Consider the following 27,191-nt stretch of genomic DNA (forward strand, 5'->3'; position numbering starts at 1 on the left):
CTTGGCTTCCAGTCAGCCTTGCCCTTGCGCGGGCGCGCCTCCAGACCTCTGCCTTCCCTGGCTCCCGAATCTCCGCCAGAGAGTCCAGATTCCCCCCCCCCGTAAGAGCGTGGGTCCCCAGGGACTCGCCTGGAACTGGGGTTCAGTGCAGTCAGAACTGGGGTTCAGTGCAGTCAGGAGCTTCCGACTCCCTTCTGCTAGGGAAAGCCTGTGGCAACCTCCGCAGCCTTTGTCACACTGGCGCGCGCGTCTCCAGACCCCTGCCCGCCGGGGCTTCTCCGGGTCTCCGAGTCTCCGGGTGCCTTTCTCTCTACCTCACAGTCCAGACTCCCCCTGTATGAGCCTGAGTCCACGGGGTTTCACCCGGGACTGGGGTTCAGTGCAGTCAGAACTGGGGCTCAGTGCGGTCGGGGGCTTCCTTCCCCCTTCCTCCAGAGAAAGTCAGCCAGGCTCTCAGCCACCCTTCCTCTCTGCGCGCACAAAGACTCTTTGCCGTACCTCCAATTCTCTGTGAGCTTTTCTCTTACCTTCTAGTTGTAAAATTTTCACCCAGCCAGCTTTCCTGTGGTTCTGGATGGTGTCCGTTCTGTCTTTTAGTTGTAGTTTTGAAATTGTTGTGCGAGGCAGTAGTTTAGGTGCTTACCTATGCAGCCATCTTGGTTTCTCTCTCAGGACATTTTATATTTATGTATCATATCTAGCTTATTAATTACATTATTTATATTTCTATATCTTCACTTATTTTTGTCTACTTGATCTGTCATGAATTGAGAAAACACCATAGCTCAGTCTACATATTTGATTACCAGTATTTTCTTTGATATATTATTGTACTTCCATGTAAAGATTGATGCTGTTGTTTGTAATATAAAACTAACTTTTATAACTATGTTGTAAATACATCCTTTAGCATGTTTATAAAATGTCCTTTTTTCTCATAATGTTCAATGCCTTTTAGGTTTATAACCCTTGTTTTCTTAAAGTTTCCATTTGCCTGATATATTCTTTGTTTATCCTTTTATTTTAACAGTTCTGCATCATTTTGTTTTAAATATATCTCTTGCTTTCAGCATATTTGTTTTTCCCTTGCAATTCTATATGAAAATATTTTTTGAGTTAAATTTATTTATTAAACACTAGAGGCTCAGTGCATGAAATTCATGCATGGATAGGTCCTTAGTGGCTGGCCTCCCTTCCTTGGCTGCCGGCTGCTGGCCAGGGCCTTCCTTTGTTCTGCGCCACCCCCTGGTGGTCAGCGTATGTCATAGCGAATGATCGAACTCCTGGTTGGTCGAACTCCCGAGGGGACACTTTGCATATTAGGCTTTTATATATAAACTAAAGGCCCGGTGTATGAAATTAGTGCATGGGGTAGGGGGGTGTCACTCAGCCCAGCCTGCACCCTCTCCAATCTGGGACCCCTTGGGGGCAGTTGGACATCCCTCTCACAATCCAGGACTGCTGGCTCCCAACCACTCGCCTGCCTGCCTGCCTGATTGCCCCTAACCGCTTCTGCCTGCCAGTCTGATCACCACTCCCCTGCCAGTCTGATCTATGCCTAACTGCGCCCCTGCCGGCCGGGTTGCCCCTAACTACCCTCCCCTGCTGACCTGTTCATCCCTAACTGTCCTCCCCTGCCGGCCTGGTTGCCCCTAAGTGTCCTCTCTTGCAGGCCTGGTCGCCCCCAACTGCCCTCACCTGCTGGCCCGGTCACCCCTAACTGCTCTCCCCTGCAGGCCTGGTCCCCCCAATTGCCCTCACCTGCAGGTCTTGTCCCTCAGAAACTGCCCTCCCCTGCAGGCTTGTGCTCCCTACTGCCCTCCCCTGCAGGCCTGGTTGCCCCCAACTGCCCTCCTCTCCCAGCCCGGTCACCCCTAACTGCCCTCCCTTGCAGGCCTGGTCCCTCCCAACTGCCCTCTCCTGCAGGCCTGATCACCCACAACTGCCCTCCCCTGCCGGCCATTTGTGGTGGCCATCTTGTGTCCACATGGAGGCGGCCATCTTTGACTACATGTGGGTGGCCATCTTGTGTGTTGGATTGATGGTCAATTTGCATATTACCTCTTTATTATATAGGATAGATAGATATTCTCTGATGGTAGATTTATTTGATCTTCATTCTGTCACAATTTTTTGTTATCCTATCTTTTTAAAATATCTTTCACTATGTGCTTGCTTTGTATGTATATATGTAGTTTGGATTTTTTGTTTTGTTTTTGTTCTCCTGTTTATCCTCATAATTTTGTTAATGTAATTCCAGTACTCTATTCCTTTGGCCATTTTCTACTATTAAAATTGTTTAAAGTAGCATTACATTTTCTATTGTTAACCCGTCTATCTTTACTTCTCCTTTCCTACCTGACTTTACAACTTAGTGTTTACCTTTGTATTATTAAAAATTCTCATACCTATACTACTTTATTTGATAGCTTTAAATGATATTTCTTGATGTGCTGCTAGCATATATGTGACACTCTATGAACTATCTCAATTTCATTATCATTGTCCTTTAACTCTTTCCCAGTTTTTACTTGTTGGATGTATCATTTTTTCATTGTGAGCAAAAATATGCATTCTAAAGGTGAAATAAACATATTGAAGTACAAAGCTGTATCCTTTGTTTGCATTTGATTTTCTTAACCTTATTTCCACATTTGTCTTGATACCTTTTTTACAGTAAATATATTCAGTGTTCATCACTAGTATTTTTGTCATGATTTCTTTGGTTATTTCTTGTTTTGCTGAAGTTCATTCTCTAGTAATTTCCTGAAGAAAGTCCTGGGAACAGGATTCTTTGAGTTCTTTCGTGTTCACTGTATTCCATTTTTGTAAAAAAAACACACAACAGTTTGGTCAGATATAAAGTAAGTTGGATCCCAATCTGAAGATCTGTGGTTGGTGCTCCTGTTTTACAATATCGAATGTCACTGTTGAGAAATCTGGGATAAGCCTTAATTAGTTTGCTGTTCATAAGTAATTTGATGTTTTGCCCTGGCTGTTCACAGGATTTTTTATTTTGGAAGACTGATAAATTTATACTAACCTGACTTGGTACTGGTTAGTATAAATTTTGGGTCAATTTCTTCTCTAACATACATGTTTTTTTCAACTTCTATATTGGTGTCTTTAATGCAGTTTTCTTGATTTATATTTTTAAGTATTTATTCCATAAAGTTGTTTTGCTCTTTTGTTGGGGGAGTGTTGTGCAGTATATTTGTTCAATGTTTTTGGTCTGGCATAGCTGTCATTTTCTTTCTAGTAGTTTTAACTCTTTCTTTAAAAAACAATTATATGTTTTTCTTATTACTAGCCCGTGCCATCTATTTTATTTTATTTACTTTATTTTATTTTACAGTGTCTATTTACCATTGTATTCTATTCTTTCTGCTTTGTCTTTATCTCTCTAAGTTGATTTTCCACCTCAATTTTGCTTCTCTTTTTTGTCTTCTTTTTGTCTTGCCATTTCCTCTTGCCCATGTGATCTTCCAGATAGACACAATTGCTTTATTAAGTTTTTTACAAACGGTAGCAAAATTTTTAGCCTGTTAACCATCTTGCATGCATCTGCTCCAGTTTGTTGTGTTTTGTTTTTTTTGTCAGAAATTTACATTTTCCTTCTTTTTATTTTAAAAGTATTTTTGTTTACCAGTAGATATAAGTTCCTATCCTTGAACAAATCGGATTTCTTGGGCTGTTTTGTGCAAGGCTCCTATTGAGGAGCATAGGTTTCCAGGATAATCTCACAGCCTACTACTCTTTGCTGGACAAAAGCCTTCCTGAAAGTGTGACTTGTGTGTCTGCTTTTATAAGTAGCATTGCCTTTTCTACTTCTCTCTACCAAATGAGTCCTGGGGGACTTCTGCCATCCTCCTTGCGCCAGCACCCGTACCCATTTTTGCAAACAAAGGATATAGCTTTGGACTTCAATACGTGTCTTTCACTTTTAGAATGTATATTTTTGCTGAGGCTTTCTAAGATCTTTACTATTAGGCCCTTTGACTGCATTGATCTACTTCCAACTGCATGTCTTCTGTCTGAATTTGGCTGCTTTGAGTAGTGCTTTCAATGTGGAGTCTGTGGAGTTTAGTCTGGCACTTAGTTTCAATGAAAATAAAATTTTTAGAATTTGGTTGCTGTGGCTTTTGGATGAATCCCAAAAGGAGAAGGGGAAATTTAGACTTACCTAGGATAATCATATAGGGAAGTACTATTTTACTATTTAAAAATGGTACCTATCTTCTTTGCTCTGAAAATCCTACCTAAATTTTTTAGTACTAACAAAGTAACAGAACATGATCTATCAATGGAAAGGAATAAGTAACAGAACATGGTCTATCAATGGAAAGGAATGAGAATGAAGTTCAGATGGTGTCTGCTGTTTGTCAAATTACAGTATATTGAAATAAAGTTTTTAATATTGCAGAATGTCTAACTCATGAAAAGAAGGGAAAAACCAGGGGCAATAGTGAAGGGCTAGGGTTTAATAAAGATGACTAATTGATCTTGGACCATAGGTGAGCCATGCATATCCATAACTTTACCCTGTCCTATAAAACCTTAAATCAAGACTAGTTCTCATTTCTTCAGTTACTGTCTTGCCTTCTGAATATTTTATTTAGGATATTTTTGCTGTCCTCTCAGTTATTAAATCCTTTAACCTAGTTCAATTCACCTTGTCCATTCCTAGTTGTCAGTGGTTTATCAATTCAGCTATTTTATAAGGATATGAAACCTTGTTTAAAAGATACTGTGAAGATTCTATCTTTTCTGTATTTTTTTAAAAAATTAAATAGAACAGCAAACAATTAATCATTTGTTATACATATCATAATTAATGGGTAGTTAGGGTAAATTTAACTTTTATAGATGTACCAAATTAGAAATTTTAAAGAATATAAACCTTGCAGCACATTCTACTATAGATTACTAGATGATTTTGTCGATTTCAGAAAAGAATGAAGTATCACATATGACTCAGAATAACTTCTACAGTCTGAAAGTCAGATTTAATGTTTGAGTATATAAAGTTAGGGAGACTCTCCTGTATTACATCATTTTTGTGCATTATAACATTTTCCCATTGTTTGAGATCCTCTCTAGTAAAACTGTAGAAAGGTGATAAGTTTGTCTGTCAAACTGATGCTACTAATAATATCGTCTGTAGTAGTAAGACATATATTTTGAATCGTTTTTCTAATAGTGCTGGTAGATTTACTCTGAACCATCTTTTTCTCCTTAAAGTAAAAAACAGCATTTTTAAGAAGAAATTTAGCCTGACAAAAGTCCTTAGAAATAACTTGACTTTCCTAAGTTTGAGCTCTTAAATATTATGTGTCTCAAGAAGAATCTAGAAATGCCTTTCTCCTTTTCCTCTCTTTGTTATATTTATTCTTTTTTAAAAATATACTTTTATTGATTTCAGAGAGGATGGAGAGAGAGAGATAAAAACATCAATGATGAGAGAATCATTGATTGGATGCCTCCTGCACGCCCCCTCTTGGGGATGGAGCCTGCAACCCAGGCATGTGCTCTTGACCAGAATCGAACCCAGGACCTTCAGTCTGCAGGCCGACATTCTATCCACTGAGCCAAACCAGCTAGGGCCAACTGTGTTTATTCTTAGTAGTGGACTGCAGATGATCATTTTGTATTGGAGAGCTAATATATTTATCCTGATTTAGTTTATGGGCACAACCTTAACTCTTAAACCCTAATTTTGTCCCTGTTTTTCAGTCCATTTTATTCAGTATTTTTTCCCCTCTCTTTTTGGTGTACTTTAGATTTTGTGGGTTTGGTTTTTGTTGGTCTCTTTTCCTTTATAGGTTTCAAAACTGACAAGTGAACAAAATAAGTGCAATTGAAGGAAACGTTATAGGTGTGCTTTGGATCAAAGGCCCAGCTTCTCATGTGACACAGAAAGTTTCACTGATCTAACATTTCATTGTGACAGGAGAGGAAGTGGATATTGTTATCTTAGAAATGGAATAGAGTTTCTTTTAGGTTTTCAGACTTGCTGATGTTGCTACTAATTTAATAAATAACACATTTAGGAAGAGTTTAAGTCAGTTGGTTAATGTTTTAAAAGAATTATCTGGATAGCTATTAAAAATGCAGATTTCTAGGGTCTACCTCTTGACATTGTGGTTTATTGGTCTGAAGTAGGCCCAGGAATTAGTATTTTGACTAGCATTTCTGATTTTTCTAATGCAGGTCTTCCTCTGAGAAAATCTTCTGTAGGGAAATTACTTAAAAATTATGTAAATAAATGAATTAGTTATATCTTGCTAGGGAAAAAAAGCTCATGTATGAAAGTGTTCCATATTAAAATCAGTTTATGTAATATGCTGATTTTACTCATGAGGAATTAAATCTCCCCTTCAAATATTTAACCATTCTACATATCAGATATAACTGTTGATGTTTTCAAGACATACTTGATACTTCTTTCTTTTAACCGTACATTTTACAGCACTTTGAGTATGGGGAATGCAGATTAGCTGTGCTCAATGTCCAGTTCCAACTACATATTATGAAATTTACTATGTCACTTAATAATTAACATATACATTATGACACATAAAACTATAATTTCTTTCTAGACTCTTTCTTGACATGGATATAAAATAAGTGATTTTTAGTTTAGTTTTAATTAAAGTATTTAAATTATTATCAATACATCTGAAACGGTTAATTGCAAGGAAGACACTTTTAGATCAATAGCAAGTCCTGATTTTAAGGTTTTCTTTTTTTGAATTGTTTTAGACTTGTATATGCACCACAAACTTTTGGTGAATATTTTTCTAGCTACATTACCAAGCATTGCTTTGCATGGTCTGGCAATGGATTTAAACACAGAAAATTGGGGGATATCTGTGTTTTTAAAGGGTAAAGAAGGCTTCTTTTTTTTTTTTTCTCTTTCAGTACTGTTGTCCAGACATGATAAATAACTTTTTGGGACTGCCTAAAACTGAATTTTCAAGTACAGCAGATAAAGATAACACTATTGATTCAGAGAAAGGAAAATTGATCATGTTAGTTAATGACTTTTATTATGGAAAACATGAAGGAGATGTCCAAGAAGAACAGAAGACTCACACAACCTTTAAATGCTTCAGTTGCTTGAAAATTCTTAAAAATAATATTAGGTATGTAAATACTTAATTTCTATTTGAAAATTGGAATGCTGCAGATAAAATTTTTGTGTTTATCTGATATTTTTCTGTGCCATTCGAGATTTTTAACACTTTCTACTAAGAACAAAGGCAGATTCTCTCGTTGAAAAGCTTTTGTCCATTCTTGTAGTTTAGAGTTGACTCCTGGAGATACTTGTATTTCTTATAAATAACTTAAGAAAGGATGAACATTATTTCAAATAAAGCAAAATTAACTTATTTTCCCTATATTATGTGTGATCTAGGAATTTCATGAGATAATTTGTATTTTTAGCTGCTTTTGAATTTTATTTTTCTTTATAAGAACCACTTTTTTATGTTTTGCCCAGTTTGACTTTCTCAATACTAATTTTATTTAATGCTCAAATTTGTCAATTGTTATATTTTTTTAAAGTATTTACCTTGCTTAAAAAGTGATCTTCTTTAGAGAAGTACCAGTTCTTTAGAAAGAATGTCTGCTTTGTTTTAAAATGTAACCTCTTTAAAAATTAGAGATTTAATTTCCAGTGGAATTTTGAAGATTTTCTTCATGTATGCTATAAATTTTAGGAACTTAGACTTCATAATCTTTGAGTTACACAGCAAACTCTAGTAGCTGTCATCTTATAAATGAGTTAAAGAACAAAGTAATAAGATATGTTGATCAATATTTTTCATTGGCTATATAGCTTTACATGTATATTAGGTAAGGTTGTTTTTCCATAATTTTATTATAAAATATTTTTAAACATTTAGCAATGTTTTTAAAATTTTACAGTGGATACCTGTATACTTATCACCTTGATTCTATCCTTAACATTTTATTGTGCTTCTATACTTCCCTTAGGTGAGTTGTGTGTTTGTGTGCACAAACATATATAAATATTCCTTTCTGTGTTTATCCTTGATAACTATTATTTATAATTAGCATTCTTAGGCATCAGTATTTTACTTCTGGACCCAGTGTTTATTTTATTTTCCTGTCTGTTCCTCTTGGGTTCAAAAAGAAGACAGAAAAATCCTGAAATACACTATGCTATCCTGTACTTCTATAGCAATTATTAATGCTTTGTTTATGGTAGTGTTTTAGTTTGGAAACTTCTTTCACATATATTATTTCATATGAGTTTTCTTTATGAAAACTTTAACAGCCATTTATCTTCTTTTAGTAAACTTTAACAGCCATCAATAGATAATGGTTCTAACCACTTAACAGAAGTGGTATTGTACTTTGTGATATAACACTGAAACAGTATACAATAGAATTGTCACATATTTCCATATTCTTACCATTTTGATAGTAGAATACACCAGAAAAGTTATGCTAGTAAATATATTAAATTGCATAGAAATATGGTCACTGACTTAGTTCCTTGTTATACCTAAATATTATGTATATTATGTTGGAAGTTATTTCAGCAACAGTTTTTTGGCTTTTCCTTTAAGATTAGCGCATTTAGTATTAAACATATGAAAATAAAACATTTCCTTTTTTGCTGTTGTTTCAGAAGACTAGTTACATATTTCTAGAATATCAGAATTATGTAGACATTTTAAACAAAAACAATTTTTTATAACGTCCAGGAATTGAGCATTTTTTTGAAATACTGATTATTTATTAAATGTAACTTTAATGAAACAGTTGCTAATAGAAGAAGTTATATATGTTAATAATATTTTACCTTATGGCAAAAAAATGGAAAGGCAGAGAATGGCACGATACTCATAGATCTAGGTTTTTACGCTTTGCTCTTTGAACATATTTTGGTATGGTATTTTTTTTTTTTCCTACATTGAGACTCACCAAAAACACTTAGGTTTATTTATTCTGTGAACATCCTTGCAAGAGGTTTGAATTTTTTTTTGTTTCCCTCATTTCCATCTGTTTTTTAAGTAGTATGAGCTCCTGATGGGGGCTCATATAATAATTGAGGGAAAGCTTGCTAGTTAAGTGATTATATAGATAAACTTTTAATTGCTTAAAGTTGTAAGCTGAAATTTTAATGGCTCGCTTTTCTCTATGTGTAAATATTTAGCCAAGTCTAGGATTTTCTTTTTTCTTTTTCTTTTTTTTTTTTTTAATTTATTGATTTTTACAGAGAGGAAGGGAGAGGGATAGAGAATTAGAAACATTGATGAGAGAGAAACATCGATCAGCTGCCTCCTGCCCACCCCCTACTAGGGATGTGCCTGCAACCAAGGTACGTGCCCTTGACCGGAATCGAACCCGGGACCCTTCAATCGGCAGGCCGACGCTCTATCCACTGAGCCAAACCGGTTAGGGCATAGGATTTTCTATAGGTGTTCATAGAGTTGGTATAAAAACCAAAGGAGGACAAAAACATTTTTTAAGGAGTGTCATAACTTATTCTAAAGCGAAGTAGTGTTGTGAATATGTGAAAAAGGGATAAATGTTATGACCTTCATGATGATTGCTATCCATATTGATGACATTATTACTTTGTTTTAAGATTACTTCCTTTAGGGACTCAAAGTCCCTGAAAATTGTTATTTTGATTGAATAACTTTACTTTTAACTATAGCAAAAGCTTCAGTAAGCTCTTTTAAGTAGGTATTCCCTTTTATATTGCACCCTCTGTTGTTGAAGGTCATAGTTCCTACTCATAAGAAGCTTTTTAGGGAAGCTGACATAGCAGGATGTAAAACTGAAAAATGGACTTTGCCTACAAAGAGCAAAGTCTGCAAGTTAACATGAACAGTCTGTGCTAACAGTAAAACAGTATCATTAAATAAATAAAATAAAAAGTTTTTATAATTGTAGGCATTAAAATTGCTAGTACATACATTTAGAAACGAAGACACAAGTAAAAATACCAGTAATTTGTCTTTTAAGCAACTGGAATCTATTGTATATCTTCTAAAGGATTACTCTCATAAATGAGTAGCTGCTTCTGGTGGGTTTCCTTCCTTTCAGTATTTTATTGAAAAATGGAAATAGTATTTCATGTATGAAAAAGAAGCCTGCTGTTTCACCTTAAAAAACATTTTAATAATCTGAAATTATTAAATTACAGCAAATTACTGGTATTTCAGGTTAATTACATTAATGGATTTTTAAAATAAAGATTAAAAAAGATATTTATGTAGTCACTTAATGAAAGTGACTATTTAAAGTGCACACTTTTCTAGAGGAATTTAAGGCTTTTGAGATTTTATTTCATGTAATATATTTATAGTCTAAGATTCAGATAATTATTTGTGAGATTTTTGTTTTTAAATCTGAATTTTGCACCTGTTGACAATCATTTATAGGTTTATGAACCACATGAAACACCATTTGGAACTTGAGAAGCAGAGCAGTGAAAGCTGGGAAAACCACACCACCTGCCAGCACTGCTACCGTCAGTTTCCCACACCATTTCAACTGCAATGTCACATTGAAAGTACACACACACCCCATGAATTTTCTAGTAAGTTACAGTTTCATTTTAAGTACCGAATATTATTGATTTTGTCAATATTAATTCTGAGAAAACCTTAAGCTTGTTAGAACAATAAGAATAAGAAAAAGACTGGAATTTGAGGGTAAAATGGAAAAAGTTACATTTAGATTAATATAAACTTTTAAATAAAATTACAAATATTAAAGTCATTCTTGTAAATAATTAAGGAAAATAACCTGCACGTTATAAGTGGGGGGCTAAGTTAGAAGCCTTAGATCATAGTTTTCAAATATGAAATTAATGCCCTTTATTTAAACTTGAATAAGAAAAGGAACTAATAGTGGTAGTTAAAAATCATAGATTTTGGAACTAGACTACTTGAGTTCAAATCCCAGATCTTCCTCTTAATACAGCTATCTGATCTCAGGCAAGTTATTCCTAATATTTAAGTAATGGTAATAATAGAAATACCTGCTTCATAATGTTGTTGTGGTAATTAAGTGAGTTATTGTAAGTAAAGTGCCTTAGAACATAGTTAACTGTAAAACTAACTGTTCACCACCACCACCAAGTCTGCTGTTGTTACTGTTATTGTTTATAGATGCATAAAATGAATTTTATATATATATCTTTGTTTGCCTCAAAAGGATACTTTATTTGAAAAATTAAAAAAATAAAATAATTTGAAGTTTAATTGACATACATTTGATTAGTTTTAGGTGTACAAATAATGATTTGATGTGTGTGTGTATATTTATATATCTTGAAATGATGTAATGTCTTTCCCCCACCCTCACTTTTAGCCATTTGCAAAATCTGTGAATTATCATTTGAAACAGAGCATATTCTTTTACAACATATGAAGGACAATCATAAACCCGGTGAAATGCCATATATTTGCCAGGTATACACATATTTTATTGTGTACTTAGTATTTGTTTGTTTTCTGTTATTTTGGTTACAAGATTTAAACCTGTTAGGCCAGGAGTCAGCAAGTCTTTTACTGTAAATAATAAGGGGCAAATAATAAATGTTCAGGCTTTAAAGGTCATACGGTCTCTGTTGCAACTAATCAACTCTGCCACTATAGCACAAAGGCAGCCACAGAAAATAAGTAAGTGAATGAATGTGGCTGTGTTTCAATAAAGCTTTATTTATGCTCACAAATTTGAATTTCATATAATTTTCTTGTGTCATGAAATACATTCCTTTATTTTCTAACCATTTAGATAAAATTTGCTGTTAAAATTCCTCTTGTAAATGATTTATTAGTAGAAAGTCCTGTGACATAATTCATATATTGTATATAGGGTCAGTAGAGATTTGGAATTGGCCCATAAGCCATTGTTTACTCATTCCTATACTGGACAAAGAAAAGCTCTGAGGGGAAAAGACAAACTATGAACTTATCTTACTATATAGGGAAGAATATAGTTATACAAGGGAAATATGAAATTATTTTAGATACAGAGCATACTACAAAATTCTCTGGGCCTAGTATTTTTCCAGAATTTGAAGGAATAGGAAAGCATGATAAAAATAAATTGCCATTGCCATAGCCTGGAGGTAATTTATAATCTAAAGGAAGATGCTGTTTACATAGCAGAAAAAAACTTTATAGGACAAGAAGTGTCAGCTTGAAAACTCAAGTCAGGATAGGGGGTGATACATAAAAACATCTAATGAAAAGAAGGGACTCTAATTATATTTTGGGAAATATTCCTAAACTTGGAAAGATAACTTTTCTGTCTCAAAGATCATCTTCTAGTGCTTGCATTAATGGGATTCTTGGTTGTGTAGGCATCAGAGCTAAATTAGTTGTACATAATGTTCTTCCAAATAAATGACTTATTGCTATAATTGTATATCATTCACATTTTCAAGTTAAGCTTAACATTCTTTTTGTTTGTAGGTTTGCAATTATAGATCGTCATCATTTTCTGATGTAGAAACTCATTTTAGATCTTCCCATGAAAACACTAAGAACTTGCTATGTCCATTTTGCCTCAAAGTTATTAAAATTGCCACACCCTATATGCATCATTATATGAAGCATCAGGTGAGATGACCAGTTCTTATTTGTTCATGTTGTTTTAGCGAAAAGATAGATTATGACTTAGAAACATAAGATTTGTTCTACAAGGGACGTAAAATTGTTCCAAATGACACTGTTAATTTGCAGTTTGTGCTAAATTACTTGTAAAACTTCCACTTTACCTTGCTTCCTTTCTGGTGATGTTGAGGCTCATAAATGAAAATTCTGAAAGATAGCTAGAAATAGAAAACCTAAGGATTGAAGGAAAAAAAGAAAGATGAGTGGAATATTCAAAAGATCAAATATCTCAGGATCTGAGAGTGGTTATGGGATTTTGAAGGTAGATAACAGGAGCATGGGAAAAGATGAAGTTGAACTGAGAAAGAAAAGATTGGGGACTCATAATCTTATTTTCCTCTTTCTCTTACTACTTTATTGCAACTTTCTAGCCCCCTTATTCTGAGAAAACATGTTGTCATCATTGACCAGCAGTGGTCTTTTATAGCTGCCAGTGACAAAGGAAATAGTAATGACACTTATTGCTGGATATATGAGCACTGCCAAAGAACTGCATTTAGGTCATAATTTGTTTTGTGGGTGACTTCTGCCAGTTCTGCTATGTAATTTTTGAGACCCAGGATAGTGCTTATACCTCTATCTTGAATTCTGATTTTTTGCTTACTGGTTCTTTTCCATGAAGCAATTAAACCATCCTTTGTTTGGGCTGAAAACTTTGATGCAACACAATCTGTTCCTTAGGAATCTGATCATGTAATCAAGTTTTGACACCTCACTACTCATGAGGCTCATCATATTTTTTAAATATATATATATTTTAATGTATTTTATTGATTTTTTTACAGAGAGGAAGGGAGAGGGATAGAGAGTTAGAAACATCGATGAGAGAGAAACATCGATCAGCTGCCTCCTGCACACCCCCTACTGGGGATGTGCCCGCAACCAAGGTACATGCCCTTGACTGGAATCGAACCTGGGACCCTTCAGTCCGCAGGCCGACGCTCTATCTACTGAGCCAAACCAGTTAGGGCTTTTTTAATTTACAGAGAGGAAGGGAGAGGGATAGAGAGTTAGAAACATCGATGAGAGAGAAACATCAGTCAGCTGCCTCCTGCATACCTCCTAGTGGAGATGTGCCTGCAACCAAGGTACATGCCCTTGACCGGAATCGAACCTGGGACATTTCAGTCTGAAGGCCGACGCTCTATCCACTGAGCCAAACCGGTTAGGGCCATATTTTTAATTATTGGTTAAATTGACATGCCAGTTTATTTAGCATTGCTTGCTCACTTTGCTTTCCATTTCTATCATTAGATAATCATAAAGTCGACTTATGGTTTTTAATTGGGAAAAATTATAAAAGAATTTCCAAATGAATTTGGAATTACCTATGTTGTGACTGGGATGCTACCCATCCTTGAGAAGTTCTGTCAAGATTTTTTGTTCTAGGTTTTCTTAACAATGTTCCATCATGTGTTAATAGATGTTTCCCCCCAAATTGTTACTGGTAAATAAATTTGGTAAATGCCTGGATTTATAAAATTAAACAGTTTTGTCTGTTTCTTAAAATAGGACTTCTCAGATTTTAATATGCTAAAACATTATAAGTCTCCAAGTAAGGGATATAAGTATGTATTATCCCCCCCAACTTATTTGACCACAGAATCTTTTCAGAATGTCTGTTAACCTTTATTGAGGTCAGAGTTTGGGAAACACTACTTCTGATACTCTTTCTAATGTTTGGCCTTTAATTTTGAAAGGGAAAATGAGATATGAGATAGTAGTTCTATTTCATTATGGGGCTTTTTATGTAATTTTTCCCATATGTTTACTAAGCTCCAGAGTAAAATTTTGATGTGGAAGAACGATAATTATGAAAGAAATGTGTGGGCCTACTTTGTGGGCTCTGTGATTTATAATCAGTTTTTGTACCCTAAGTTTTATGTCTTAATTTGCTTTGGGTTCCCAGGGGCTTTTTTGTTTGTTTGTTTGGAGTATTTAGGAGGTAGATAGCTAGCAGTAGAGAGGGGGAAATCTATTAATAAGAAGGATAATCAGGCATTCTTCAAGGTATTTACAAATTAGATAATTATTTACAAAAGATTGGAAAACCTTAGCTGATCAGGATTATAAACTTATAATTGATGACACATTATTAGTGCGATATTAAACAATAAGAATTGTTGACCCTGTGGCTCATTTTATTGTCTTTGAAGATTTTGGTTGTAACTTTTCTTTAAGAGGTTCTATTATTAAGTCCGGGGTGATTTTAGAGCTGACAACCCAGTTTGTATGACTTAAAATAGTGAAAGTGATTTTGGATGTATTAAATATGCTAATTAGATCTTTAATAAAAATAACAAGCAGTTAAAACAATATGCAATCATTTATGGCAGCAGCAGGTGTTTTATATGCATTATCTTACTTAATCCTTATACTAAGTTGTAGAGAAGGTAACTTGTCCATTATTGCACTACCTAATAAAAAGCAGAGTTAAAATTTGACTTCAGAGCCCAACCTTTTGTTGCTTTCCCAGAGTCAGATTTCACATTGTTATTAATGTATAAGGGCAGAAAATACTTATAGTCAGAATTACCCTCAAATCCCTCAAGTTTCTCAAATAATGTAGTATGTTTGTCAAAAGTTAAACATAGACAGTTATTTACCTACCCTTGGAATGATCACTATTTTTTTTTTGTTGACTGAACATCCCGTTATTAGAATATCGTGAAATGCACTTTGAAATGCATATATATACATGAGAGATGTCCAAGACTTGTGTCCACCTAAGGGAATAATAGATTATGTATTCTCTCTCAAGGCTCTGGACAAATGTTCATTGAATTTTAGTGTCAGATGTTTTGAATTAATTAAATTGTACCTGCTGCTCATACGCATTTTCTCTGTCACTTTCTTTCTGCCTCACTATCCGTTTATTTAACAAACATTTATTGATTGCCTTACTGTGTGCCAGGAGCTGTTTTAGGTATTTTGTAGCAATGAACAAAACAAAGTTTGTATCCTCTGGAATTCGTATTATTGTGGAGAAAGATAATAAAAAATGTGTGTTTATATTTGAGCATATCTGCATGTTAATTAGTGATAGTTACTGTGGAAGGAAATGTGGAGGATAGGGAGTGCCAAGGATTGGGAAGTGTTGGAGGAGTGGTTGCCATTTTGTATATAGAGTGGTAAAAAAAAGGGCCTCTTGGAAGGAAGTAAAGGAGTAAGCCATGTGGAAATCTGTAAGAGGTAAGTGAATTTATACTCAGAGAACAACCAAAGAGGCCAGTTGTGGCCAAAGCAGAGTAAACTAATAAGAGGACTAGTAGGAGATAAGGTTGTAACAATAGAATATGGGCCTGTTCTTGTAGAGCCTTGTAAATCTGAATCGGGATTTTAGAAAGCCCTCAGAGCATTATAAGTATGTGAAAGGTTTGCCATGTTGTAGTACCATTGACAGCTATGGGAAGAATACACTACAGGGAGGAAAGAACATGACAGGGAGAAGATAGGAGATTATTATAGTACCCCAGGTGAGTTATTTGGACCAATATGGTAGCCGTGGTTGGAGGTGATGAGAAGTGGAAATATTATGAAAGTTTTTGAAGGTGAAGCCAACAGGTTTTGTTAATGGGTTGGGTATGGGGTGTGAGAGAGAATGACCAAGTTTTTTGTCCTAAGAATGAAGTTTTCACATACTGCCGTATGGGGAAGACTCGGGAAAGAACAGATTTGGGGGGCAAGGATATAGGGAGGAAATTCAGAATCCAATTTTGTCCATGTTGATTTGAGATGTATATTAGACATCAAATGGGAATGTTAAGTAAGCAGTTGGATAGATGGTATTAAAGCCTTGAAACTGGATGAGGTATTTAAGGAGTGATTATAGATATAGAAAAGATTTCTGGGAACTGGATTTCAAACTTTGTAGAGAACTTATGAAATGCCTGCTGTGTACAAGTAACTGTGCTAGGTGCTTCCCAGGATATTACCTTATTTGAGGTTAATAAATGATTGATTATATTTAAATGGTAATGATTTATCTGGCAGATTGCAACTTTAGAGAAAACATTCTTTTGTATTTATTTAAGTTTATATGTATGTTTATTTATATGTATATACATAAATAATTTTTAAATTAATGAGACCATATAGATAAAGTTTGTAGTTGATATTATGTAGTAGAAAGAATGTTAGGTCAGGAATCTGGCAATGTTACTTAGTAGTTATGGGGAAATGATTTAGATTTTTCTTGGGTCCTATTTCCCATGTATAGTATAGGGACAGGGTTGGTTTTAAGGAGAGACTCAGTCAAGGTATCTCAGTCAGTAAGTGAATCAGGGATAGTTTTGATGTATCCCCCCCATATTCATACTATTCAATGTGGTAGCCACTAATCACTTGTGACTATTTAAGATTAAATAAATGAAAAATCTAGTTCCTCAGATGACCAGCACATTTCAGGTATTCAGTTAACTCCATGTGGCTGGTGGCTACTATATTGGAAAGTGCAGCTCTGGAACATTTTCATAATGGAAGAAAGTTTTATTAGCTAGCACTGCTTTATACAAACATTTCTATAACAGCTTTCTTTAAATGTCTGGTTAGATACTTGAATTTCTTTTACCAACTTTTAATCAATCAGAAAGAGCAAAAATGAGAATTTATATTTTTCTGGGATAAAAATATAGTATCGCTCATTTTTATAGTATCCTATGTCTAAATACTTTAAAATTATAATTAATGGAACTTTAATACCACTATTGAGATACCTTTCATTAGAAGCTATTGATACAACTTTTATGCTCAACTTCTGTACAGTAACAGACATTTTTGAAACCTAAATACTAATGCAAAGAGTATTTTAAAATTTGAAATAATACTTCGCTAATATTTATGATGAGAGATACAAGATACTATTTTTAAAATTATTTAGGTATCATTAATGTTAAATCAGAACAGTTTCAGGACACAGGATTTGTGGTTGCAGAAATTATTTTTCCTGTTTTTTAAACAGAAAAAAGGAATACATCGCTGTACAAAATGCAGACTGCAATTTTTGACATGCAAAGAGAAAATGGATCACAAGACTCAGCATCATCGAACATTTATAAAACCTAAAGAGCTAGAAGGACTACCTCCTGGAACAAAAGTGAGTATAAATATGTTGTATTTTAATATATGGTATGATAATAAAATTAATTCCTGTCTGGTTTTATCTACTGAATATAATACTTTAAAAAATGGTTTCTGATTTTTATGAAGACTCCAGTGTCAAATTTTAGCATTCTTATGTTTAGGAAAAAACCTAACCATTGTTTTTTTCAGTGGTTGGTGAGTGCTATGCTTGAATGATATTCCTTTGTAAAAAGTGCAACTAGATATTGTGTTTCCTGGGTCAGTGGTTTGTGTCAATATTATATAGCCTATTTTTGAGCTATTCCTGTAGGCAGTATATATGGGTTTTACTTGCTAAACTATTTGAGATCAGGAATCATGATTTATTTATCTTTGTGTCCTCAGCATCTAGTATAGTCCTTTGAATGCCATAGGGTCTTAGATGTTTATTGAAGTTGTTATTACTGAGTCTACTCTCAGAGAAACAAGTTCTGCTGCTGGATAGCATTGTGTTTTAAGTGAGCAAACACATGTCTGACTACATACTGATGATTGTATTTTACCTTTCCCTTTTTGCCTTATATTCCTGTTTTTTTCTGACTTCTTTATATACAGTCAGCTCTTGAATATTTGCTCCAGTGGAGGGAAACAGAGGCATGGATAATCCAAAGTGAAATAATCCCCAAAACATTTATATTTGGCTTTGGGTACTTACCTTTGAATGTGGGTATGTCTGTTATTTGAATTAACTAAACAATATAAAGCCATGCTCTGAAGACCTAGAGCAAGAGAAGCTATCCAGCATCCTTCCCTGCAATCCATTCATTCCATGCTGGGACTAGACATGCATAACACGAATGTAAGCGGTGCAGTCCTCTCTCATATTTTCCCTTATTAATGATAATAGCAATAATAATATTAATAATAACGATACTAAATGTTTTTCTCGCACCTTAGAATTAGGCTTTCAGTATGCTTTTTCATAGATTCTTTTATTTAATTCATACAGCAATCTGGTGAGATAAACAAGGCAGGTATTGCCCCATAGTATATAGGTAAAGAAGCTTAGAGAGGATAAGTTACTTATTCTAGGCCACATGGCTACGAAGGAGTTGTATGAGATTTAACTTCAAATCTTCTGATTCCTAGTCCATTGCTTTTGTATGCTACCAAACATGTTTTATAGGACTTCCTCATAGACTACTAATAATATATACATGGAGGGGAGAATAGTCATATGATTAATGAGAATGTTGGTAGGCGTTTGTGTTTTCCATTGTCAACTAAACTAATATAATTTTTGAATACTATATCATAAGCTTTATATTAGTTCTCTTTAAGGAAATCCTAAATTTTATTACACTCTCCATGAAGTATATTGAATTGATGTAGCCCCTCCCACAACCTTTGTAAACATAAATTCTGCTAAATGAGCCCCTGAAAAGAGGATGTCACATTTACTGTGGGTAATGCAGGGCAAAGGGTAATGCAGGCCTTTCTAGAGTTATTTTTCAGGTTTTGAGATTTAAATTTTGACCTCTATATGAATTTTTAAAATTATATCAGAGCATAAAAATAGTAGCTATGGAATGTGCTCTTTAATGTCCATATAATTCCTAATTATTCATTAATAACAACATTTAACTGATCAATATAAAAGTATAAGTAAATAAATACCAAATTTCAATTAAATATTTAAAATAAATGGAAGACTTATCCCATTATAGTTTATACTTACTCTTTTAAAAATACTTGATACTTAACTTTTTGTTACATGGTGATATTTTAATACTTATGCAAGGATTAATTATCTAAAGTAAATATTATCTCTGTTTTTGTAGGTTACTATTCGAGCTTCAGTTGGACCTCTTCAATCAGGATCTTCAACTGTACCTTCCATTAGTACAAACACTTCTACCCTTCAGGCCTCACCTCCAAGAACAAAATGTGTAACTGCTAAAAATCCCACAAAATCTAACACAAGTAAACTTACTACAACTAAATCTAATGCAAGTAAACCTACTACAAGTAAGCCTAATGGAAGTAAATCTAAATTCAAATCAAAAGTCTCTAATATGCAAAAAAAACAAAGCACTTTGGCTAGTAGCAACAGAAAAAGTAAAGTCAATACAGCATTGAGGAACTTAAGGTAATCTTTTATTCCTGATATATAATACTAATTTAATCTTAAATAAAACCTTTATTTAATCTAAATGTACACAACTCTCAACTTTCATATGCTATTACTTATGGCATAAAGACCAAGCAAATAATAAAAGTTTGTTTTTTTTTAACAACTGTTGTTGAACAGTACTTTCCTATATTTTTCCTATAAATCTATTATGTTGGTATTATTATATGTTGTGCTTCTATCTTATGACATTTGAATTGGTTAATTTCTTTTATTCCAGTGACAAGCATTAACTGATGTTATACTTATCCTAGCTATTGTTCCATAGCAAATGTTCAAGTTATAAGTCTGTGTTGAAATATCTTCATTTAAACAGCGTGGTTTTAATTAACAGAACATTAATAAAGCTCTCCCTTATTATTTTTGTTTTAAAATATATTGTTACCATTTTCTTTATATCTCCATAAGGTATCGTCTGGGAATTCACAGGTGCATTGAGTGTTGTTCCGAAATAAAAGATTTTTCAAATCACTTTCCTACATATGTCCACTGTAGTTTTTGCAGATACAACACTAGCTGCAGCAAAGCCTATGTGAATCATATGATGAGGTAAGATGAGTTAAACATCTGTAATTACCAATTGAATTATAATATAGCAGGTTTGGTTTTTGAAAACAGTTATCCTGTTAGAAACCAATTTTTCTCTTCAAGGAGTTAAAAACATCTAGCAATAGAGAATTTCTAGGATAATGCTTGGTACTGTTTTCCAGCATAGTAACTCATAAATTACTGTAACTAAAATTGTAAGAACATTTAGACTAAAGAAATTATATAGGTCTGTTAGAGAAATAGATTTTCGATGGGAATTTCTTTTTCCTTCAATGGTTATTTTTAAAGATAAAAATGTAAATGTTTCAAATACATTTACCAAACAAATGCATGTAATCTCATGAGTGTTATTCTCTTCAGAGCAGTCACTTTGAGAGACTCCAGGATTTTCAGTGGTGCTAAGAACTTGATTGAATCTGTTTCTCTCTCATTCCTCTGTCCACCTATCTGTCAAGCTATCTATCCTTGCATTCAGTCAGTAAAATGAGAGACTATTCTAGTTATGATGTCATTGTTGGAATTTTTTCATTAATTCACTCAACTTAGATTATTTGAGTACCTAGTACATATGTACACTATGCAGAGAAAGCCTCACAGATCATATTCATTTGTATCTTATTAGTAGAATCATCTTTTAGGATGGATTTTATTTGTTAAAAATAGTAAAAAATTGTTCAGATATAAACTAGTTTGGTTGTTTCTTTTTTTAAAAAGTCAGAATTAAAATATAATGAAAGTGATTTTCGCATAGATCATAACATGACCTTTATGTTACTTTCTGGTAATTATCAGCTGCTCCTCTCAAGAATTCTCTCACCTTTGTTGATTGCTTCCACACCTTTCTCATAGTCTCCTTCCTCCCACCCCTCCTAGATTAGCCTAACCTTATGATACCTTACTTTTTTGTGCCAGCACTTTATATCAACTTTTAAGTTATTATATCCCCTTTTTACCTTGTATCATTATAATCTCATCATATATATGTTTATTTCTTTTGAATTCCTATTTCCCTGTCACTTTCAGGGCTTTGACTCCTCTTTCCAAAGTCCAGCAGCACTCCTCTTAACTTTATAGACAACTTCACCCTCAGGGTCATCTGTTTTGATTGTTGCTTTGTTTTTGTTCTAGAATTCTTTAAAAAAAAAATGTTTTTACTGATTTTAGAAAGAGTGGAAGGGAGAGGGAGAGAGAAACATCAAATGGCTGCCTCCTGCACACCCTCTACTGGGGGTCGAGCCCGAAACCCCAGGCATGTGACCTGACTGGGAATCCAACTGGTGACCTCTTGGGACTACCAGCTGAACCACACCAGCTGAGCTGTTCTAGAATTCTTTACCTAACTCGTTTGGGACTACCAGCTGGGCTCTTCTAGAATTCTTTACCTAACTCGTTTATATCTGAACAATTTTTTTTCCTGTTATCTTCATCCAGACATTGATCTCAGAAATAATGATGTTCTACTTCTACAAAGTTAACCCTGTCCTTCATCTCTTCTGTTTCTTCCACCACCTTATTCAGTTAACTTGCTACTTTATCTCTTCTCTTAACCAGGTTCCTTCTGTTACACACATTTTTTTTTAATCCTCACCGGAGGATATTTTTCCATTGATTTTCAGAAAGAGTGGAAGAGAGAGAAAAGACAGAGAGAAATACTGATGTGAGAGAAACACATTGATTATTTGCCTCCTGCATGTGCCCCAACCAGGGCTGGGGAGGAGTCTGCAACCCAGGTACATGCCCTCGACCAGAGTCGAACACAAAACCCAGGACCCTTCAGTTTGCAGGCTGACACTCTACCAGGGGTCCTCAAACTTTTTAAACAGGGGGCCAGTTCACTGTCCCTCAGACCGTTGGAGGGCCGGGCTATAGTTTTTTAAAAAAAAACTATGAACAAATTCCTATGCGCACTTGCGGGCCCTGGACGAGTCGGCTGCTAAGCAGGACAAAGCAGTGGCACCCGGCGGGCCGAATAAATGTCCTCGGCGGGCCGCAGTTTGAGGACGCCTGTACCAAACCTGCTAGGGCTACTACACACATTTTGAGGTTCTTTTTTTTTTTTTAAGATGAGGGAGATTTGTCTCTACTGCCTACTTTCCTTATTTCTTGTCCTTCTCTCACTGTTTTACATTGGTACAAAGTGTTTGTTACTAGCTTATTATTTCTTTACCCTTAAATTTGAGTATCATCCCCACCTGCCAACTAACTATGCCCTTTAAAGATTATGTGTCATGTACTTATGCACCACATTTATTCACTTTTTAAAATTCTTACTACATAACTTCAGAGTTTTTGACATTGTTGTCATTCACTTTTGAAGCTATCCTCCTCAGCTTCTGTTAAACTGTTACCACTCTTTTTCTTCTTCCTTTTTGGCTGCTCCTCTATTTCATTGCCTTTTCTTCCTTCAACATTTCTTGCCTCTTTACATTTCCTTTGTTGATAACTTAACCACTGTCACTTTTACCTTTCAACTTTAAATCTTTCCCCTTTAATGCTTAGTTTTCCAGAGATCAGCTGTATATTTTTAATTATTTTTATAGATATTTTTCCTTTGACTCACTGGCATCTAAAAGGAACAAAGTTAAGCCAAACATTATATAATTTGCAGAAATCTTACAACTACCACCCAGATAACTTTTTCAGGGCATCATCTGTATGACTGGAACACCAGCTGGAAATAACTCACTGTCCCAAGTTTCTTAAGCTCATGAAGTTCTCTTGATTTGCCACTTTGCTTGGCTTCCTGATCACCCACCTCCTGCATTTTGCCACTCTGCCTCCCAACTACTCCAGTGGTCTGCACCTATATTACATTTCCTCTAAACCAGGCGCCAGGCATTCTTTCTCTCAGTATACTTCTGTGTGAAGCATCTTATTCTGTGACAGATATGCTGTTGCCCAAAATGGTGCTTTAAATCTGCCCTTAATTTACAGGGGGTCAAATTGGAAAATCTTGTGTCATTCCACCCTTCCAACTCTCATTTATCATAGGCTTCCCACTTGTCCTATACAACCTCCAAATCCATCCTGTTCTAAAACATTTTTAATGAGCCCGACTCCCATACCCTTTTCCCAATTCCTCAGTGAGCCCCAACCCTGCATTTCATTGTCATCACACATGCTAAGCTCCTATTCATTGTTAGCTTCATATGGAACTGAAAGCTTCCATTGCCACTCTTAGAGTATGGTACATCCCTTTTTCTTTTTTTCTACTTCACTGGTGCTCTTGCCTCAATGCCTTGGGTATCTCCCATTGAATGGCCCATCAGTAACACTGCAAATTTTGGATTTTTGTTATAACCTGAGTTCTGTAGGTACAGAAGTTACATTTTCTCCAGAGGATGAGTACGTTTAATTCCTACTCATACCACCTCTGTACTCTCAATTGGTCTTTTTCCCACTGGTCTTAAATCTGCCCCAGTCATTCTTTCTATAAAGACTCCTATCCCCCTAAGTTGACTACTCGTTTCCAGAGTAAAATCTCTTCCTGTACTCATTTTTGATAGTGGCTTTCCTTATTTTTGTTAGTTCCTGGAATGTTCCTGTCCTTCCTTTCAGTTAACCTTCTTTGAAATGTTTGGTCACCACAACCACTCACAGGGATCATTCCTTCCTTTGAGTTGTGGACCATTCATTGATTCTGCCGTTTATTACATTTGTTTGTGTCTGTATATCTCCTTGAAAGACAGGGCTCTTTGTGTTTACCATGTCATCTACAACATTACAAACAGCAATTGATAGTTATTACTTGTTATAATTATAAAAGGCTCTACATAAAATCTCAAAAGAGGATATTCAAAAATAGTGATGTAATTGGAGCATTTTTGGAATAAGACTCTTTCAAGGTAGATCATCATTAAACATGTAATTTTTAAGTGATTTTTTTTTTTTAAGTGGAGCATTATTTGAGTGTGGTGGTTTTATTGCACCTTACTTACTTAAAGCTTTTAGGTAGCAATAGGAGTTTCCTAGAATAATTCAAACAAATTGCTTAATGTTGGAATTTTCCTCAATGTGATGTATAAGAAGGCTTTTTCTGTACATATAATAAAGTTAACAGACATAAGTACTGTATTTTAATATCTCTTTCTAGTGGAGTTTGCTGTTTGCTAAGAAGTATGACAGGCTTGTGGAGAAGAATCAGACAAATCTGTATTTTAATTTAAGCTTCACAATTTATCTATTAATTTTCTTCATGGCTTTGGGCAAGTTACTTAACCTGGCTTCCAGTTTTATTTTCTTCAAACGAAAGTTACTTTGATTATTAAAGGAAATGTAAAATTAAAGTGCTTAATAATATGATTTGCTCTTAGGAAGCATTCAAGTAATTATAGCTGTTGTTTTTTTCTAAGTTGTCAATATTAGCTGTTGTGGATAAAGTCTTTGCCATTGATTTTCACAATTTAGTAGGAGAGATATACTATTTATCTAGCATAATGTGATAAACAAATTACAATGAGAGCACAGAGGAGATAAGAACAAATTCTTTAAAGAAGAAATAAGGGAAGGTGTCCTATAGATGATATTTCACTTAGGCTTTGAAGAGTGATTTAAAAAATTACCAAAGAAAAGGAATGTTGGTAAAATCATATTATTCTTAAACAATAAGTAAGACAGAGTACTGAAATTTTATAAGATATGCTTGAGTTTAATGTATATTTTGTATAGATGTATTGGTTCTAAATAATTGTCATTAGAAGGACAGTTAGGTAATTTGATAGCTGATTGCCTGTGTACAGTCCCCAGGCAATGCTGATTTTAAATCCATGACTCCACTTTTAGTTATATTGTGTTAAACTAATCCTGTCTTTCTAGTACAGGGAAGCTTTCCTTACCATATTTAAAAGGGTATATAGTGTGGCTCAGTGGTTGTGCGTTGACCCATGAATCAGGAGGTCACAGTTGGATTCCCGGTCAGGGCACATGCCTGGGTTTTGGCTTAACCCCCAAAAGGGGACATGCAGGTAGCAGCTGATCAATGATTCTTCTTACCTCACTCTGAAACCAATAAAAACATATAAAAGCAATATTTGGTTACAAAGGTTGTTTAGTGGTTTTTCTGTTCTATGCTTAGTGAAAGCATTATTTTAACTCATGACTTTTGCTTTAAATTATTTTTAAAACCCCTGCTGGTAACTGCAGAGAACTCTCTAAATGTTTGATTTTATAAATGGTAAACAGTAGCATTTAGCTTGAATATTGTTTACTTGCAAGAAGATCATTTAGAGTCTATCCCCCTTCCCCAGCATAGGTATGTTAAGATTGGAAAACAATTTAAAAAATAATGATTATTCTTGATAACTGTTCATATTACTGTAAAAACATTAGCAAAAAGTTACAATTGCTTTCAACTCTTCAACAGATAAAAAAATTAATTTGCGCTTTACTCTTTTAAAAACTTGAATATTTACTTTTGTGTAATGATGAGGGTACTGATCATATGAGCAAATACATAGGGAAATTTGTGTCATTAGAAAATAAATAGGTAAAATGGAATGTAAGATAAAATATAGAATTACACAGGGAAGACAAACATTATTTTATTTATACCATGATCTTTTCCTCAAACCTAGAAACTTAAATATAGACTTGAAATATAGCTATAAATTAATGTGACTATTGTAGAATAAAATTAATAGAATCTGTTTTGTCTCTTCAGCTTTCACAGTAACCGCCCAAGTAAAAGGTTTTGTATTTTTAAGAAGCTTTCAGGAAATCTCAGGTAACTAGTTGATTTTTTAAAATTCTTTCTATTGAAAAATTTTATGACTTAAATTTTTTATATAATATCCTCAATGAGATATAATTCATATATCATGCAATCCACACACTTAAATTGTACAATTAATAGTTTTTTAATATATTCACTGAGTTGTGCAGCCATCTCCACAGTTAATATTAGTGCATTTTCATCACTCCAAACAATAACTCTGTACTCATTAAGGTTATCCCCATTTCCTTCCAATTCCACCAATCCCTAAGTAACCTCTGATCTTCTGTCTGTTTGTATAGATTTGCCTATTCTGGACATTTCATATAAATGGAATGGTACATTATGTGATTGGCTTCTTCCATTTAGCATATTTTACATGTTCATCTGTATATATCAGTACTTCATTTTTTATTGCTCAATAGTATTCTATTGTATGGGTATACCATAGTTTGTTTATCCAGTTAGGTTATTTTAACGTTGAACCCATTATAAATAACTAGAGGCCCGATGCATGAAATTTGTGCAAGGGGTTCGGCCCCTGCCTCGCCTCGGCCCCCGCCCACCACCCGCTACCGTTGCTTCGTCCAGAAGGACGTCTGGTCTAATTAGCATATTATGCTTTTATTATTATAGATGCTGCTTGAACATTTGTGTAAAAGTTTTTGTTTGGGCATGTCTTTTTCATTTCTCTTTAGTATATATCTGGGATTGGAATTGCTGGGTTATATGGTAACTGCTGAGTCTTTGAGGATCTGCAAGACTGTTTTACAAAGTACCTCAACTATTTTATATTCCCACTAGCAGCATATGAGGGTTCCAGTTTATCCACATCTTTGCCTACATTTGTTATTATCTCTTTTTTATTATAGCTATCTAGTGGGTGTAAGATGGTAACTTGTTGTGGTTTATTACCTTTTTTTTTTTTTTAACCTGATGTTGGGATGTCCAATTTGGAAATCTAAATGACTGCTAATGTCCTTAGACTAGAGGTATGAATAGCCTGTATTCT

The 27,191-nt window shown here is 34.5% G+C and overlaps 1 protein-coding gene across 6 annotated transcripts in view; it reads left to right on the plus strand.

Annotated features, from left to right (window-relative positions):
* ZNF280D (zinc finger protein 280D) overlaps positions 1–27,191 on the plus strand; it is a 117,636-nt gene that overhangs the window by 63,383 nt on the left and 27,062 nt on the right. For all 6 annotated transcript variants that reach the window (XR_013959253.1, XM_080645699.1, XM_080645703.1 and 3 more), the window contains 8 exons: positions 6,922–7,145; positions 10,425–10,582; positions 11,359–11,459; positions 12,468–12,614; positions 17,629–17,763; positions 19,571–19,878; positions 20,329–20,469; positions 26,129–26,191. Coding sequence is in view for 5 of the 6 variants with exons in the window: in XM_080645699.1 (XP_080501825.1) it covers positions 6,922–7,145; positions 10,425–10,582; positions 11,359–11,459; positions 12,468–12,614; positions 17,629–17,763; positions 19,571–19,878; positions 20,329–20,469; positions 26,129–26,191 (1,277 nt within the window). In the remaining variant the exon portion in view is untranslated. The remainder of the gene's footprint in view (positions 1–6,921; positions 7,146–10,424; positions 10,583–11,358; positions 11,460–12,467; positions 12,615–17,628; positions 17,764–19,570; positions 19,879–20,328; positions 20,470–26,128; positions 26,192–27,191) is intronic.

Source organism: Plecotus auritus (genome assembly GCF_963455305.1).
Source record: "Plecotus auritus genome assembly, chromosome: 1".
Lineage (NCBI taxonomy): Eukaryota > Metazoa > Chordata > Mammalia > Chiroptera > Vespertilionidae > Plecotus > Plecotus auritus.